This window comes from Lissotriton helveticus, chromosome 9, assembly GCF_964261635.1.
Source record: "Lissotriton helveticus chromosome 9, aLisHel1.1, whole genome shotgun sequence".
Classification (NCBI taxonomy): domain Eukaryota; kingdom Metazoa; phylum Chordata; class Amphibia; order Caudata; family Salamandridae; genus Lissotriton; species Lissotriton helveticus.
The window spans coordinates 27773595-27786193 of NC_136070.1; the positions used below are offsets into that span (position 1 = coordinate 27773595).

Sequence of the window (12599 nt, forward strand, 5' to 3'; positions counted from 1 at the left end):
TGCTGAGCCCCCTCCTGTCTGAGTATACACCCAGCAGATCTCTCCGCTCAGAGGGACAACATCTAGTGACCATCCCACGCACCAGACTTGCTAGAGTTGGGGGACGCTCTTTCAGCCTCCTTGTTGCCAAACTATGGAACAGCCTGCCTGTTACCATACGGGGGATGTATGATCTTTTAGCCTTTAGGAAAGCCATTAAAACTCATCTTTTCCAATAATCCGTTCTTTTGTGCACCCTCATTTCGCACTCTGGTCAGTTCGCAGCGCCGGGACGCCCCTTGGCTGGGGCAGCCGCGCGCTATACAAATCCATATAACATAACATATAACATAACATTACTAATCTGGCATGTGTCTTTGCCATATTGCTAATTGTTTCAATCAGAGACTGTTGTTGCTGTATGCTAATGGCCCCTGGAGGTCTGTAGCAAACAATCCCCGGCAGTATGTGCCCATCAGAGTCTTTTATACCAAAACCCAGCAATTCAAACCCCTCTGTCACATCGATATCTAATATGACCAGGTTCCATGTGTCTTTAAAAATTACACCTACTCCTCCTCCTCTCCCACTACTTCTAGGTTTGTGGCAGATTTTATAACCAGGCGGACATGCTATTCCTGATTCAAGGTCGCTCTTCTGGTGTGTCCAGGTTTCTGTCATGAATAGTATGTCCAATGAGTGTGATGCCAGCAACAGTTGAATCTCCACCCAGTGCTTGGGCAGTGATCTAACATTTAGTAACCCACACACTGCTGATCCTGAGCTCCTGAGGACTCCGAAGGGTTCAACAACACAGGTTATCCTAGTAACCCTGGATTCTCTCCTGCCCCATGTGAAGGCAGTCAGTTTTGCTTTAATCCACTTTAAGACATTGGTTGTAAAAATAAGCGTCAGAGTTTGTGATAAATATAACATTCAATGTTATGCCTGAGCTCTCCATCTCCTTTATAACTGTCCCTCCCACCTTTATGAATCTGCACAAATGACCAAGAGTAAACTACAGCACTCCTCAATAAGAAAAATCTTGAACCATCTAACCCAGCAAACTACAGGCACATATCAAATGGATCATTCTTTTGAAAAATATTTGGAAGAGCAATGATTACCCACTTTTCAAATTTTATGGAAAAAGTCACGCCAACAGTCCGGTTTCAGACAGACCAGGCAGAGCACAGATTCAGCCATGATATCTATTTGGGATGATCTGAAACTCGCAGTGGACAAGAATGGAGGGGCCGCCTTATTGCTTCTGGAGTGAACAGCTGCATTTGACACTGTCCACCACCACCACGCATCACTACAAAGACTCCATCATCACATCACATAAGACATGAAAAATGCTCTGAAATGGATTGCTTGTTAACCCAGAGACAAAGTGTAGTGTACCTGCCGCTTTTCATCTCCGCTCCTTTCACCTTGGCATCCCTAAGGGGTCCACCATATCACCTCTATTATTCAACACCTTCTTAAGCCGTTAACCAAACCTGATTAGGTCATTCATCCTCATCTGTTATATCTTTGCAGATAACACCCAAAACATTCTAAAAATGGATGGCCCGAAGAGCTCAACAACTTAAAATATGGTTACTGGCTTCTTGCCATAAACACATGAATAACCTTCTAAAGCTAAACAACGCAAAGACCAAGATTATGAAAAGTGGACCTTTGGCAAAAATACAATCCTAGCGCCATAAAGCCCACGGAACTTGAGGCCCCTCCAACAACATCAAGAACCCTTGGGATAACCATGGATGCAGAGCTATCCTCGATACAACATATTAACAATGTCCCAAACAATACATTCTACACAATGAAAACACTGTGCCTCATCTTCCCATACCTTAGAGACCACAAGACACTGCAAACCATTTTCGCAGTGGTTTCCTTCAAATTAGTCTGTCAACGGCCTATACCTTGTCACACCCAGCTGTATCAGTCACGAAATAGAACTTGTCCAGAATGCTGTTGCAAGACTTCTGCTCCAACTTCATCCAAGAGAACGCGTGGCTCCAGTCGTGCAATCACTCGTCTGCCTACCTATAGCGAGAAGGGCAATGTTCAAGGCACTCTGCATTGTCCAAAGAGCCTCCGAAGGAAAAGGACAGCTATACCTACAAGTTAAATTCAAGCAGGACAAACAAGACCAGAAATTGCACTCAAGTCTTCTGCCCCCTTACCATAAGAAATCCAAAGTAGGCACTGTTTTCTGAGACGCCGCCAAGCTCTGGACCTCGCTGCCAGCCAACACTTGAAGCATCCAGGAGCATATATACACTTCAGAAGACAATTGAAACATGGCTATTTCCAAGACCACTACATCATCCCACATCCCTGGGATAGAACTTTGAAAGACAATCACACCAAGTCCAATCTTCAGCTTCCAACCCACATATAGGGAACCACCCAACCAGAACACTGCTTTCTATAGCCAGGTAAGCTAAGAAGGGCCGACCTATGGTTCGCCTGGGTATTCTATAGTTATGTCAATTCATATATAACATTTCTGGCCCATACTAATATTAATACCATAACACTGAGCAGTCAGAAGCCCTTAAGCTGACATAAGACAGATTTGCTACAGGGCTTGTCCATCATCAGTACTGTATCAGCTAATATTCATCCATCACCAAATGAACGGGCATGGAATAACCAAAGAGATCTGTTCTGCTGGTCAATCGGAGGACTTTAATCTAGCCCACCACTGCAGGTCCCAAATAAATGTATTCTATGCCGCTTTATTACATCTCGCAGGTATAATCCGGTATCGTATGATAGTAACACAGTCCATCCCAGCAGATCTCTTTACTTTTTGTCTCTCTCCAACCCTGCCTGCATGGTACCAAAACTATAAACAACATTTCAGGTTAGACAACCCACCACAGTAACCAGATAAGTAGACTGATCATAATAAATAACATAAAGGGACCTGCAGAACTGCCAGTTTTCTCACAAACCATAAACTGCTTCTCTGTCACTCATACGTCATCATCCACTGCACGGCTAAGCGCTGCATCCCAGAACACGATAACCACACCTCCCTGGTCATGACCAAAACTTGGAAACACTTCCCACATAGAATCAAAACAAAGACATGAACGTTTTAGCTACACCCACTACATTGCGTAGCTTGCTGCCCTTGGAGGTAAACACTTCAGTGCTCCACATAGGAGTAGTAGGCGCTATATACATGCGACATTGCAGTACAATATAATCGTGAATCATGGTAACTGTGAGGGAACTGAGTTAATGCAGGATAAAGTCCTCTTTCATGTAAAGGACTTCCTTAGCTCCTCCTAACACAAATAAGTGCGCCAAAGTCTCAGAGTCTGCTAGAGCAATAATGCACCGGCTAGCTGGGTGATGCTTTAATAGGTTCTGATACACTCATAGCCACAGAATTATGGCATACAATGGAAAAGGTGAAGATATTGCAGAGGGCAATATGTGACCTTCCTCTACTGTGGGGTAGTGTGACACGCGCACTAGAAACCATTAGAGAAGACACCTGGGGCCATATGTATCAACAAACCCTTTTGCGATTCCTAAATAGCGATTTTTAAGGAATCGCTATTTAGGAATCGCAAAATGGTATGTATGAAGAAAATCGCTTTTTTTTTAACGATTCCTTCATCTTCCTTATTTGGGAATTCGCATTTTGTGAATTCGCAATTAAGGAATAATTTCCCATGCATTCCTATGGGCCAGGAGGCCCATAGGAAAGATTGCGAAATAATTCTCAAATTGCGAATTCGCAATTTGCTAATCGCAATTTGAGAATTATTTCAAGGGTGCAGGGGTGTCTCAAAGACACCCTCCTGCACCCCTGAAATGTACATGTGTGTGCATATGGCGCAAATACATGCCCTATGGGCATGTGTGTGCATCACATGCCACCTTTAAAAAAAGGCCAAATTGTGCATTTTTTGAAGAATTCGCAAGTTACCATCAACTACAAGTTGGTGGTAATTTGCGAATTCTTAACCATAATTCGCAACCCAAAAATGCTACATACATAGCATTTAAGGAATCGCTAAATTGCGATTTCTTAAATGCTATGGCAAAATAAGGAATCGCAAATCTTTGCTATTCCTTATTTTGCGAATGTTACATACATACCAAAACATGCAAAAAGGCAGTTTGCGATTCGCAAAGGCCGAAATTCTGCGAATTTCGGCCTTTGCGATTCACAAAAGGCTTGATACATATGGCCGTTGGTGTTTCAATGGTGTTGCTTCAAAAGAGGTAGATCCAAGACCGAGGCGAAGGAACAGATTGAAATGTTCCTCTATATAAATATGGATTCAGTGCCTGATCACACCACAATCTTCAAACCACTTGAAGTATGTATATATACTTAATACATGATTGATTGATTGATTGATTGATTGATTGATTATATAAGAAGCGTGTGCGTTTACATAGAAGCTAACATGTTGCGCTCTTTGTGGACTTAAATTAGGAGCCCGGATAAATCACTGAAAATGCTGTTTTCTCCCTAGTCTCCTGGGTTACCTCCTGCAGAGTTGAGGCCTGAACTTGTTACTCTCTACTAATGTTTAAGAGCATCCTGTTGTATTGGAATAGGTGGTGAACCTGTACACATGGGCTGAATTTAGGAGTGGATAGGGTGCTATGGGCATGGAGGGGTCTGTGTGGGATTTGTTGAGGTGTAGTTATCCATCATGGTTGTCTCCCTTGGATTTATGTAAATGTGGGTGTGTGTAAACTTGTAAAGCGCACTATCACCTGAAAGGTATCTTGGCGCTGTATACCGCTGTGGAACCCTTCCTGGCTTTCCCTGTGAGATGCCCCCTTACTGGGCACCTCCAAGGTAAGGACAGACATCGAAGCGCTTTCGGGGCCGTTGTGGAGATTAAGCAAGCTATTGCCCAGAGTTGCAGAGTGGGACACATGATTAGAGTAGGCACCGAGGTGAGAATTATCGAGTCCGTGGACATTGAGCCCAAGACCCTGCCACGTCGGGAATTGAACCCTGGTCCCAGGCCAGACCTCTGCCTCAGGGTCTGCCGCTCTAATCGGTGAGCCAAACCTCTCTCCTTCCTCCTGCCCCTTGCCTCAGCAGGGATCCGGCAAACTAGATCCTTGCTCTAATCTTCCTCAAGGGACAGCCCCCTAACTGGTTCCACACTGCTTTCTGTGGTAGTCAACTGCCTGCATCTTGTGAAGGAGTGGGGTCAATATTTTCCAGGCTGTCATTACAGCACACACATCATTTCTTCTTGTTGGTGGACTTCAGTGCTACACACCAATAACTTTCTTACACCACTCATAAATTAACAGCATTTAACGTTTCAAAGTAGAATGTGCATGACCAAAACATGTTGATGGTTGTTGCCAAGACCACAATAAGGACTTCTAGGCAGTAGTGACTCTGAAGTTGAATTCAGAGCGTTCCTATTTCCTAAGTTAGTGGCCCTTTTCGATGTGGCCAAGTTCTGCCCTGGGTCAAGGCTGCAGGTGTGCCTAGGTTGTATTAAAGGGGGTGGTGATGGACGGAGCATCTGAACCAATCAAACACTCACACCCAGTCAAATGATCAGGGTTTGATCCATCACCGTTCTTTAGCCCACTCTGCCACCCCAGTTCAGACATGGCTATATGCAAATCAGTCTGACCCTGTGCCTCATGGGAACAGTCCAGCCCGAACTGCCAGGCCATGCCTTCCCTGGACCGGAAACAAGCTTCCTAGAACCGGTTTCTGGCATTCCAGCGTCTTCAGCCCGGCTTGCTTGAATCCAGTGGCAAAGTGAGCAAGGGACTCACGTCTGAGCATACCCTGCCACACTTATGGCGGCCAAAGCGGTACAAAAGGGGGTGGTGATGGACGGAGCATCTGAATCAATCAAACACTCACACCCAGTCAAAAGATCTGGGTTTGATCCATCGCCGTTCTTTAGCCCACTCTGCCACCCCAGTTCAGACATGGCCATATGCAAATCAGTCTGACCCTGTGCCACATGGATTTTCCTAGGTTGTATTGACACAACACACCCTTCTTGGGGCTTAATTGCCTAATCTCTTACTTGAAAAGGGGCAGTGTTGACCCGGCAGACCAGTTGGAACTGCTCACCCTGGGCCTGTCTAACCTCTAAGGGATGCTGTATGGGAACGCTATCCCCCAAACTCTACCCGAGATCACCTGTAGGGTGCTTTTGGCCTGCCGAGCGTCTTTACGCCACACCCAATGGTCGGATAAACTGACCCAACATACCCCACTGTGGTGCGGCACATGGCTCCGGGAGGTCACCAACCTCTCGGGCTTTAGAACGTGTAACCTCATTGGTATTTCCCTGCTGGGTGACATCCGAGGTGGGAGTCACATATGCACCTTCCAAGAACTGCAAACTCGTTACAAACTCGTTACTCCCTTCACGCTTCCCAGTTCTACAGATACCTTCAAAGTCGCCACGCTCTCCATTCTCTCATTTCAGATGGCACCTCCTACCCGAATATAGGCCGCCCGAAGCCCAGTCCATGACCTGTAATCTGGGGAAGGGGGGAATCTCTCGTATTTCCCTCATCAATAACACCCCTAACACACTCTCACACCCCAGGGACGGATGGGAAGGTTGGCTTGGATCTTTGGATGAGGCGGACTGGAGGGATGCATTGATGGCTCCCAAAACAGTCACGGCCTCAGCAAGGCTCCGCCTGGTTCAAGTATATTATCTTCACACCGCTTATCTTGCGCTGCTGCGTCTCCTTCGCGCTGGGCTCCGATCTGATGCATCATTTCCCCGCTGCACCCATCCACAAGCTGATTTTTATCACATGGTGTGGCGCTGCTCCGCAATTGCGTGCTGTTGGGAGTCAGTAACTGGGGAACTCACTGAGGTTCTAGGCTGGGAGGTTCCTCTTGACCCTATGAATGTTCTGCTAGGTGTCACTGAGGGGCTGGTTGGTTCCAGATCTGAATAGCTCTTTCTCAACACGGCATTGCTGATAGCCAATTGGCCACAATGTCCCTTTTGGCTGAGTTTGGCTGTCCCCACCATGATGCGCTGGCGCAGAGGGGTGGACTGGTGCGCTGCTCAGGAGCAACCCCTGTATGAGGCAATAGGCTGACGAAGAAATTTCGTAGAATGTGGGGCAAATGGGTTGGGGTAGTGGAAGACTAATACCCTCAATGAAGCTTCGTGGTTGGGATTGGGTGCAACACCGTCTTTACTTCTGCCTTGTCTATCAGTTCATCTCTACTGATGTAACTCCCTCTTGTATTTGCCTTGCACTGCTAAATGTACGAACAGCTGGTATTGTTATTTTTTGTTGGTTTCCAATAAACTCAATAAAATTGGTTATCAAAAAAAGAGAAATGGGGCAGTGTGCTCCTCAGATGGGCAAGCCCCTTTCCACTCTGAGCCAGATATCCATGAAAGTGTGAGCCGGGAGCCCTTTGTTAGTGCTCCAGAAATAAACATTGTATCTAAGTAGCCGTGTTGGGCTGAGTCCAAGCCTCCCTTTGTGCTTCCAGTGAATGTTTGATTAGAGCAGTGGTGTTCGACATTGGTCCCAGCGGCTCTGATCTTGATGCCACCTCCCAATACCTTTTTTGTGGAGTCCGCTACCACAGCCAAGCGTTGCAACTCCTCCCTCCGTCTCCCACTTCTCTCTCCCCCGAACACGATCAATCATGCCATTTGTATAGCGCACTACTCACCCGGGAGGGTCTCAAGGCGCTTGGGGGGAGGGGTATGCTAGAACACAAGAGAGCCATTGCTAAGATTAAAGAGAGAAGAGCGAGCATGTGAGTAGAGAATCTGATGGGAATCGACCAGAGCTGGGACACGTCTGCAGAGTGTAATGTCCCTGCAAACACCTGCGTTTTCATCAGATTTATATCCGTTTGAGTTATTGTTCTTCCTCTGGAGCTTGTTGGCTCACCAGACTAACGCCCAGGGACTCTTGCCCTACTTTGGTTTTCCTGGTTGCCTCTCTTTTGTATGTTGCTTGGTTTAATTTATCCTGCTTGTGATTTCGGGGTCCTTGGCACATGAGGTTTAAACTTTGATTGTTTCCTTTCAGATTCACAAAGGAATGGTCATCTATGTCTGCTTTTTCAAAGGTGCACAAGAAGAAATAATCCCAAAAATGGGTATGTGGGTTCCTCTTATTTACAGCTTGAATTCTGTTTGCGAATTACATGTGTGTGTGTCTGTCTGTCTGTCTGTCTGTCTGTCTGCGTGGGTGTGTGTCTGTGTGTGGTCCCGCTAAATGTTGTTACAGGCTATGCTTGTCATGGCGTTGGGTGGCACATATGCTTTTTGTCATTTTTTCTGAATCTTCCTTTATTTTTCCAGTGACCACCCTGCTGAATGTGAAACTGTGCGAGGCGGAGGAGGGGAAGCATGTCTCGGTGCTGGACCTCCCTGGAGATGTTTTGATCATTCCTCAAGCCACACTTGGTGGAAAGGTGAAGGGCCGCGGAGTGCAGTACCATGCGAATGTGAGTAAGGACCAGGGTCTGGACCTGTACATGCAGCTCGTCACCCAGTGCCAGCAGCAGCTCTCCGGCTGTCCCACCTGGGCTGAAGCGGGGGGCGTCCTGCATCACGGCACCTACGGGAACCGTCAGGTGCTGCAGCTGGATACCAACGGACCATACACTCACCTGGTTGAGTTCTGACAGTGGACTCCTACTCTTGCTGTGTTAAAACTGAATGAGAGAATAAAACTACTGACAGCATTCCTTTCTCGCGTAAATTGAGCTCCAAATCCTCTTGAGGCGCTAAACAAGAGGCCTTTCTTGAGAATACAGTCCTTTGAAGATCTTTGAGGACCTACTTAACGAATTGTGTTATTTTTTGTGAACAGATGGCAACATGGGCTGCCTGAAGATTCCACAGGAAAAAAATCTTTTTTGTGCAGCTCGTACCTTGAGCGATGCCACCTCTTATCACTTTCTAAGATACAGAGGATTTGAAGGAAGATGCAGAAGGCAGCCAGAGAAACAAAATGGAACTGTAAGACATAGGGTGCAAATTTATCAAAGAGGGTGAAATCGAAATTCTGTAGTTCTAATTGCAAAAGCATATAGTGCCTAATGCAGAACGTTACACTGCTCCTCACAACATCTCACAGTCCTGGGTGTTAAACCTTTGCATTTTTAAGCAACATCTTGCAGTTCTACCCTGTAAAACCCTGCTTTGTTTCTCATAAAGCTCCTAGCAAAATCCTACATTCATCGTTCGTCCACCAACAGTCCTCCCCACAATTCCCTGTAAGGCTCCACAAAAGCTACATACGCTCAACTTGCTCCAGGCATTGGATGGTGCTGGGAATTGACACAGCCACAGAAGCATTGAAATCCTTAGAGCAAGAAATAAATGACATTGAAAAACAAATAAAAGATACCAGTCCAGTCCCTAACTGCAAAAAACTACTTGAGCAAGTGCAAAAGACAACTGAGGATTTTTACAGACTGGGCCAAAATAAAAAATCCCTCAAAGTCAAAAAAGACATTAAATCGTATGTATTAGAGAGAACTTATCCTTACTTACAAAAAGACTTTTACACTAACCGTACGTCCTCCAACCCTCAGAATGCCAGACCTTGGGGTAGATCCAACAGGCGTAACAATCTAGTGAGCTTCTCTGACACTTCCGCCGAATCCTCTGATAGCTCCGATCAAGGCGAGACCCCTAGCACATCCAACCGGCCTTTAAACCAAACTTTTTCAGGCAGAGGCCAAAGCGAACTCCTGAATTGGAGGACGCAGCAAACGACAATGGTACAACCCTCCAGGCAAACGTCAGACGCGCCAGAAGTTCTACCAATGGTAACTAATACCACAATGTCGCAAACCATCCCCATCTTTAATCTCTCAAAACATGTCCTGGCTGACTCAGAACTATCTCTACTTAGCAAAGGACTGTCCTTCATCCCCACCATCAAACCTAACTTCCTCGAGCTTCAAACAGAACTATTGAGGTTCTTTCGACGCACATGATTACATGCATATTTTTTGCTAAATCCTTCACCCATGGCCATCAACAACACGCCACTTCGTCCTCCGTCTACTTTCTTCCCAAGTGCAAACATGTTTCCTAGTGAAATCATCACGTTCGGAAAAAATGGTACCCAGACTTATCATCACTTGAGAATACCAGACGCTTTATTCCATACAACATCTCAGTGGAAGAGAAAAAGGCTATTGATACATTAAAAAATAATGAGTCTCTTGTGATAAAGTCCACCGACAAAGGCGGTGGCATAGTTCTACAAGAAAGGAACACATATTAAGAAGAAATTCTATGACAACTTACAAATACAGACCACTATTGCAGGCTACTCACCAACCATACTAGTGAACTCCAAAAAATTATCCTTCAGATCACCACTGCAAGGTTTTCTCAGTCAAAAAGAGTTTCTGTTTCGTAATATCAAGTCAGCACGCATCCCTGTAATTTACACTCTGCCTAAAATCCACAAAAATGAAACCACACCACCGGGACGCCCCATAGTGTCCGGTTGTGGCTCCATTTTAGAACCACTTGGCCAATATGTAGACTACTTTATAAAGGATTTTGTTCCCAAAACCGACTGCAACATTAGAGACAGTATGGCCATGATCAATTTAGTTGAGCACCACCCTTCCAACATCGACACTGACATTCTCTGCACTTTAGATGTCGAATCACTCTACACCAATATACCACAAGTAGAAGCAATGTTGATCATCGAACATACCCTTGACCAGAGACCCCGACCACATAATGTACCCACTATTTGTACACTACAACTGCTGGAACTGTGCCTCACAAGGAATTTTTTCTCAGTTGAAAACAAATTTTATCAGCAGGTGAAGGACACATCCATGGGGGCTGTTTTTGCACCAAATTTAGCCATATTGTTCATGGACCATTTGGAAACCTCGAGAATTCTCACCACCCCATAATCCTTTTCATACATGCATCACCTTATGGAAACGATATATCGATGACATTTTTCTAATCTGGCATTCCACTGAAGACCGTCTCAACCAGTTCTTACACTGACTCGACAACAACTGCTATGGCCTGACTTTCACTCTCACACATAACAGATCTTCCATCCCATTTCTGGATCTCACCATCCATCATTTTAATGGCGAACTGATTATCAGTTTATATTGAAAGCCTACAGAAAGAAACACTTTACTCAAATATGACATCAACCATCCCCGTGCCCTAAGGGACTCTCTTCCTCACTCTCAATTTGTACGCATTAGGAGGAATTGCTTTCACAAAGAAGACTATTTCCGTGAGGTCTCTGTACTCTCATCTAAACTCCGAGCCTGTGGATTCCCCTAGATGTTTGGTACGCAATGCACGCAAAAGAGTTTGGTATTGTCCTAGAGAAGTCCTCCTATCTCCCAAACCTAAGACTGATCAAAACCGCATGGTTTGTGTGACTACCTTTTCACCTGTCTCCAACGCTATACGCAAATCTGTTCTCAAGCACTGGACGATACTTAATGCCGGAACTATGAGCATTGATCGCCTGTTGTTTGCCTTCCGCAAAAGCCGAAACATAAAGGACCACTTGGTCTGGGCAGCCCTCCCTACTCTTAAGGCCCTTGACTGCTTAAATGAGAGCCACAGCATTGGCAACTCATGTAAGAACTTTTAACATTTATTAGTGATGACCAATCTAGTTAACACAACTCAATACAGAAAGCATAGAAGAATAGGTGGTTGAATGTATGAACATACACGGGTATTCATGATTCTAATTGCATATATTTATTTTTAGATGGAAGATGCTATGTTTTTAACTGTCTGTCCTGAAGAAGGTGTATAAAAAGCACAAAAAGACACCGAAACGCGTCGACAAGAGGACTATTGTTTTACCTTTTTTGTATAAACTAATGTATATTAATTATGTAGGTGAACATTGTATACTAGACAGTGGGCACAGTCTGCCAAAAAATAGCAATTGCAGATTGAATCAATTTTGTTTGAATCAACTACATTGACGACTGTGTTACTGATACTACCTGATGTATTTATTATTATTATTGAAGAAAAAAATACGAGTGTTTTAATAAAATTAACAAATGAATTTTATTTTTTCATTTTTTTCTTGAGTTGTCATGTTAGGAATTAGATGGTCTTGCTATCACTATGGGAAGTGATTGAATAACACAGAAAGGAAATCTTTTTGTTTACTCCCTACTCTTAAACCACCAGCTACTTTAACAGAACTATGGGGATTAAACCCCATCCTAGGACACGTACAATGTGGTAATTGCAGTGTGTGTGAGTTTACTACCGAAGGAAAAGAATTCACTTTCATAATGTTAAGATCACATCCAAAAGTTTCACCAACTGTAATTCATGTAATGTAATTTATGTGATTCAATGCCCTTGTGGAAAAATCAACATAGGACAAACAACACAGAAAGCCCGCATCAGGATCTGCCAACATCGCAGCCGAATTCGCTGCAAAACGCTCAATGCGCCATTGGTGGAACATTTCTCAAGCCCAGGACACAATGAAGACGACATCGAATGGACAATCATCAGTCTGATCAAGCCACCTCCAAGAGGCGCGGACATTGGGAGTTAGTTGAACAAAGAGGAATTAAAATGGATTTTGCG

General features: G+C 44.7%; 1 protein-coding gene across 1 annotated transcript in view; it reads left to right on the top strand.

Annotated features, from left to right (window-relative positions):
- The window catches only part of DTD2 (D-aminoacyl-tRNA deacylase 2), a 37696-nt gene extending 25639 nt beyond the window's left edge, over positions 1-12057 (top strand). Inside the window, exons 3-5 of the mRNA XM_078659392.1 lie at positions 8044-8113; positions 8319-11181; positions 11555-12057. Of these exons, the coding sequence (XP_078515518.1) occupies positions 8044-8113; positions 8319-8644 (396 nt within the window). The 3' untranslated portion in view covers positions 8645-11181; positions 11555-12057. The remainder of the gene's footprint in view (positions 1-8043; positions 8114-8318; positions 11182-11554) is intronic.
- The last annotated feature ends 542 nt before the right edge of the window (positions 12058-12599 follow it).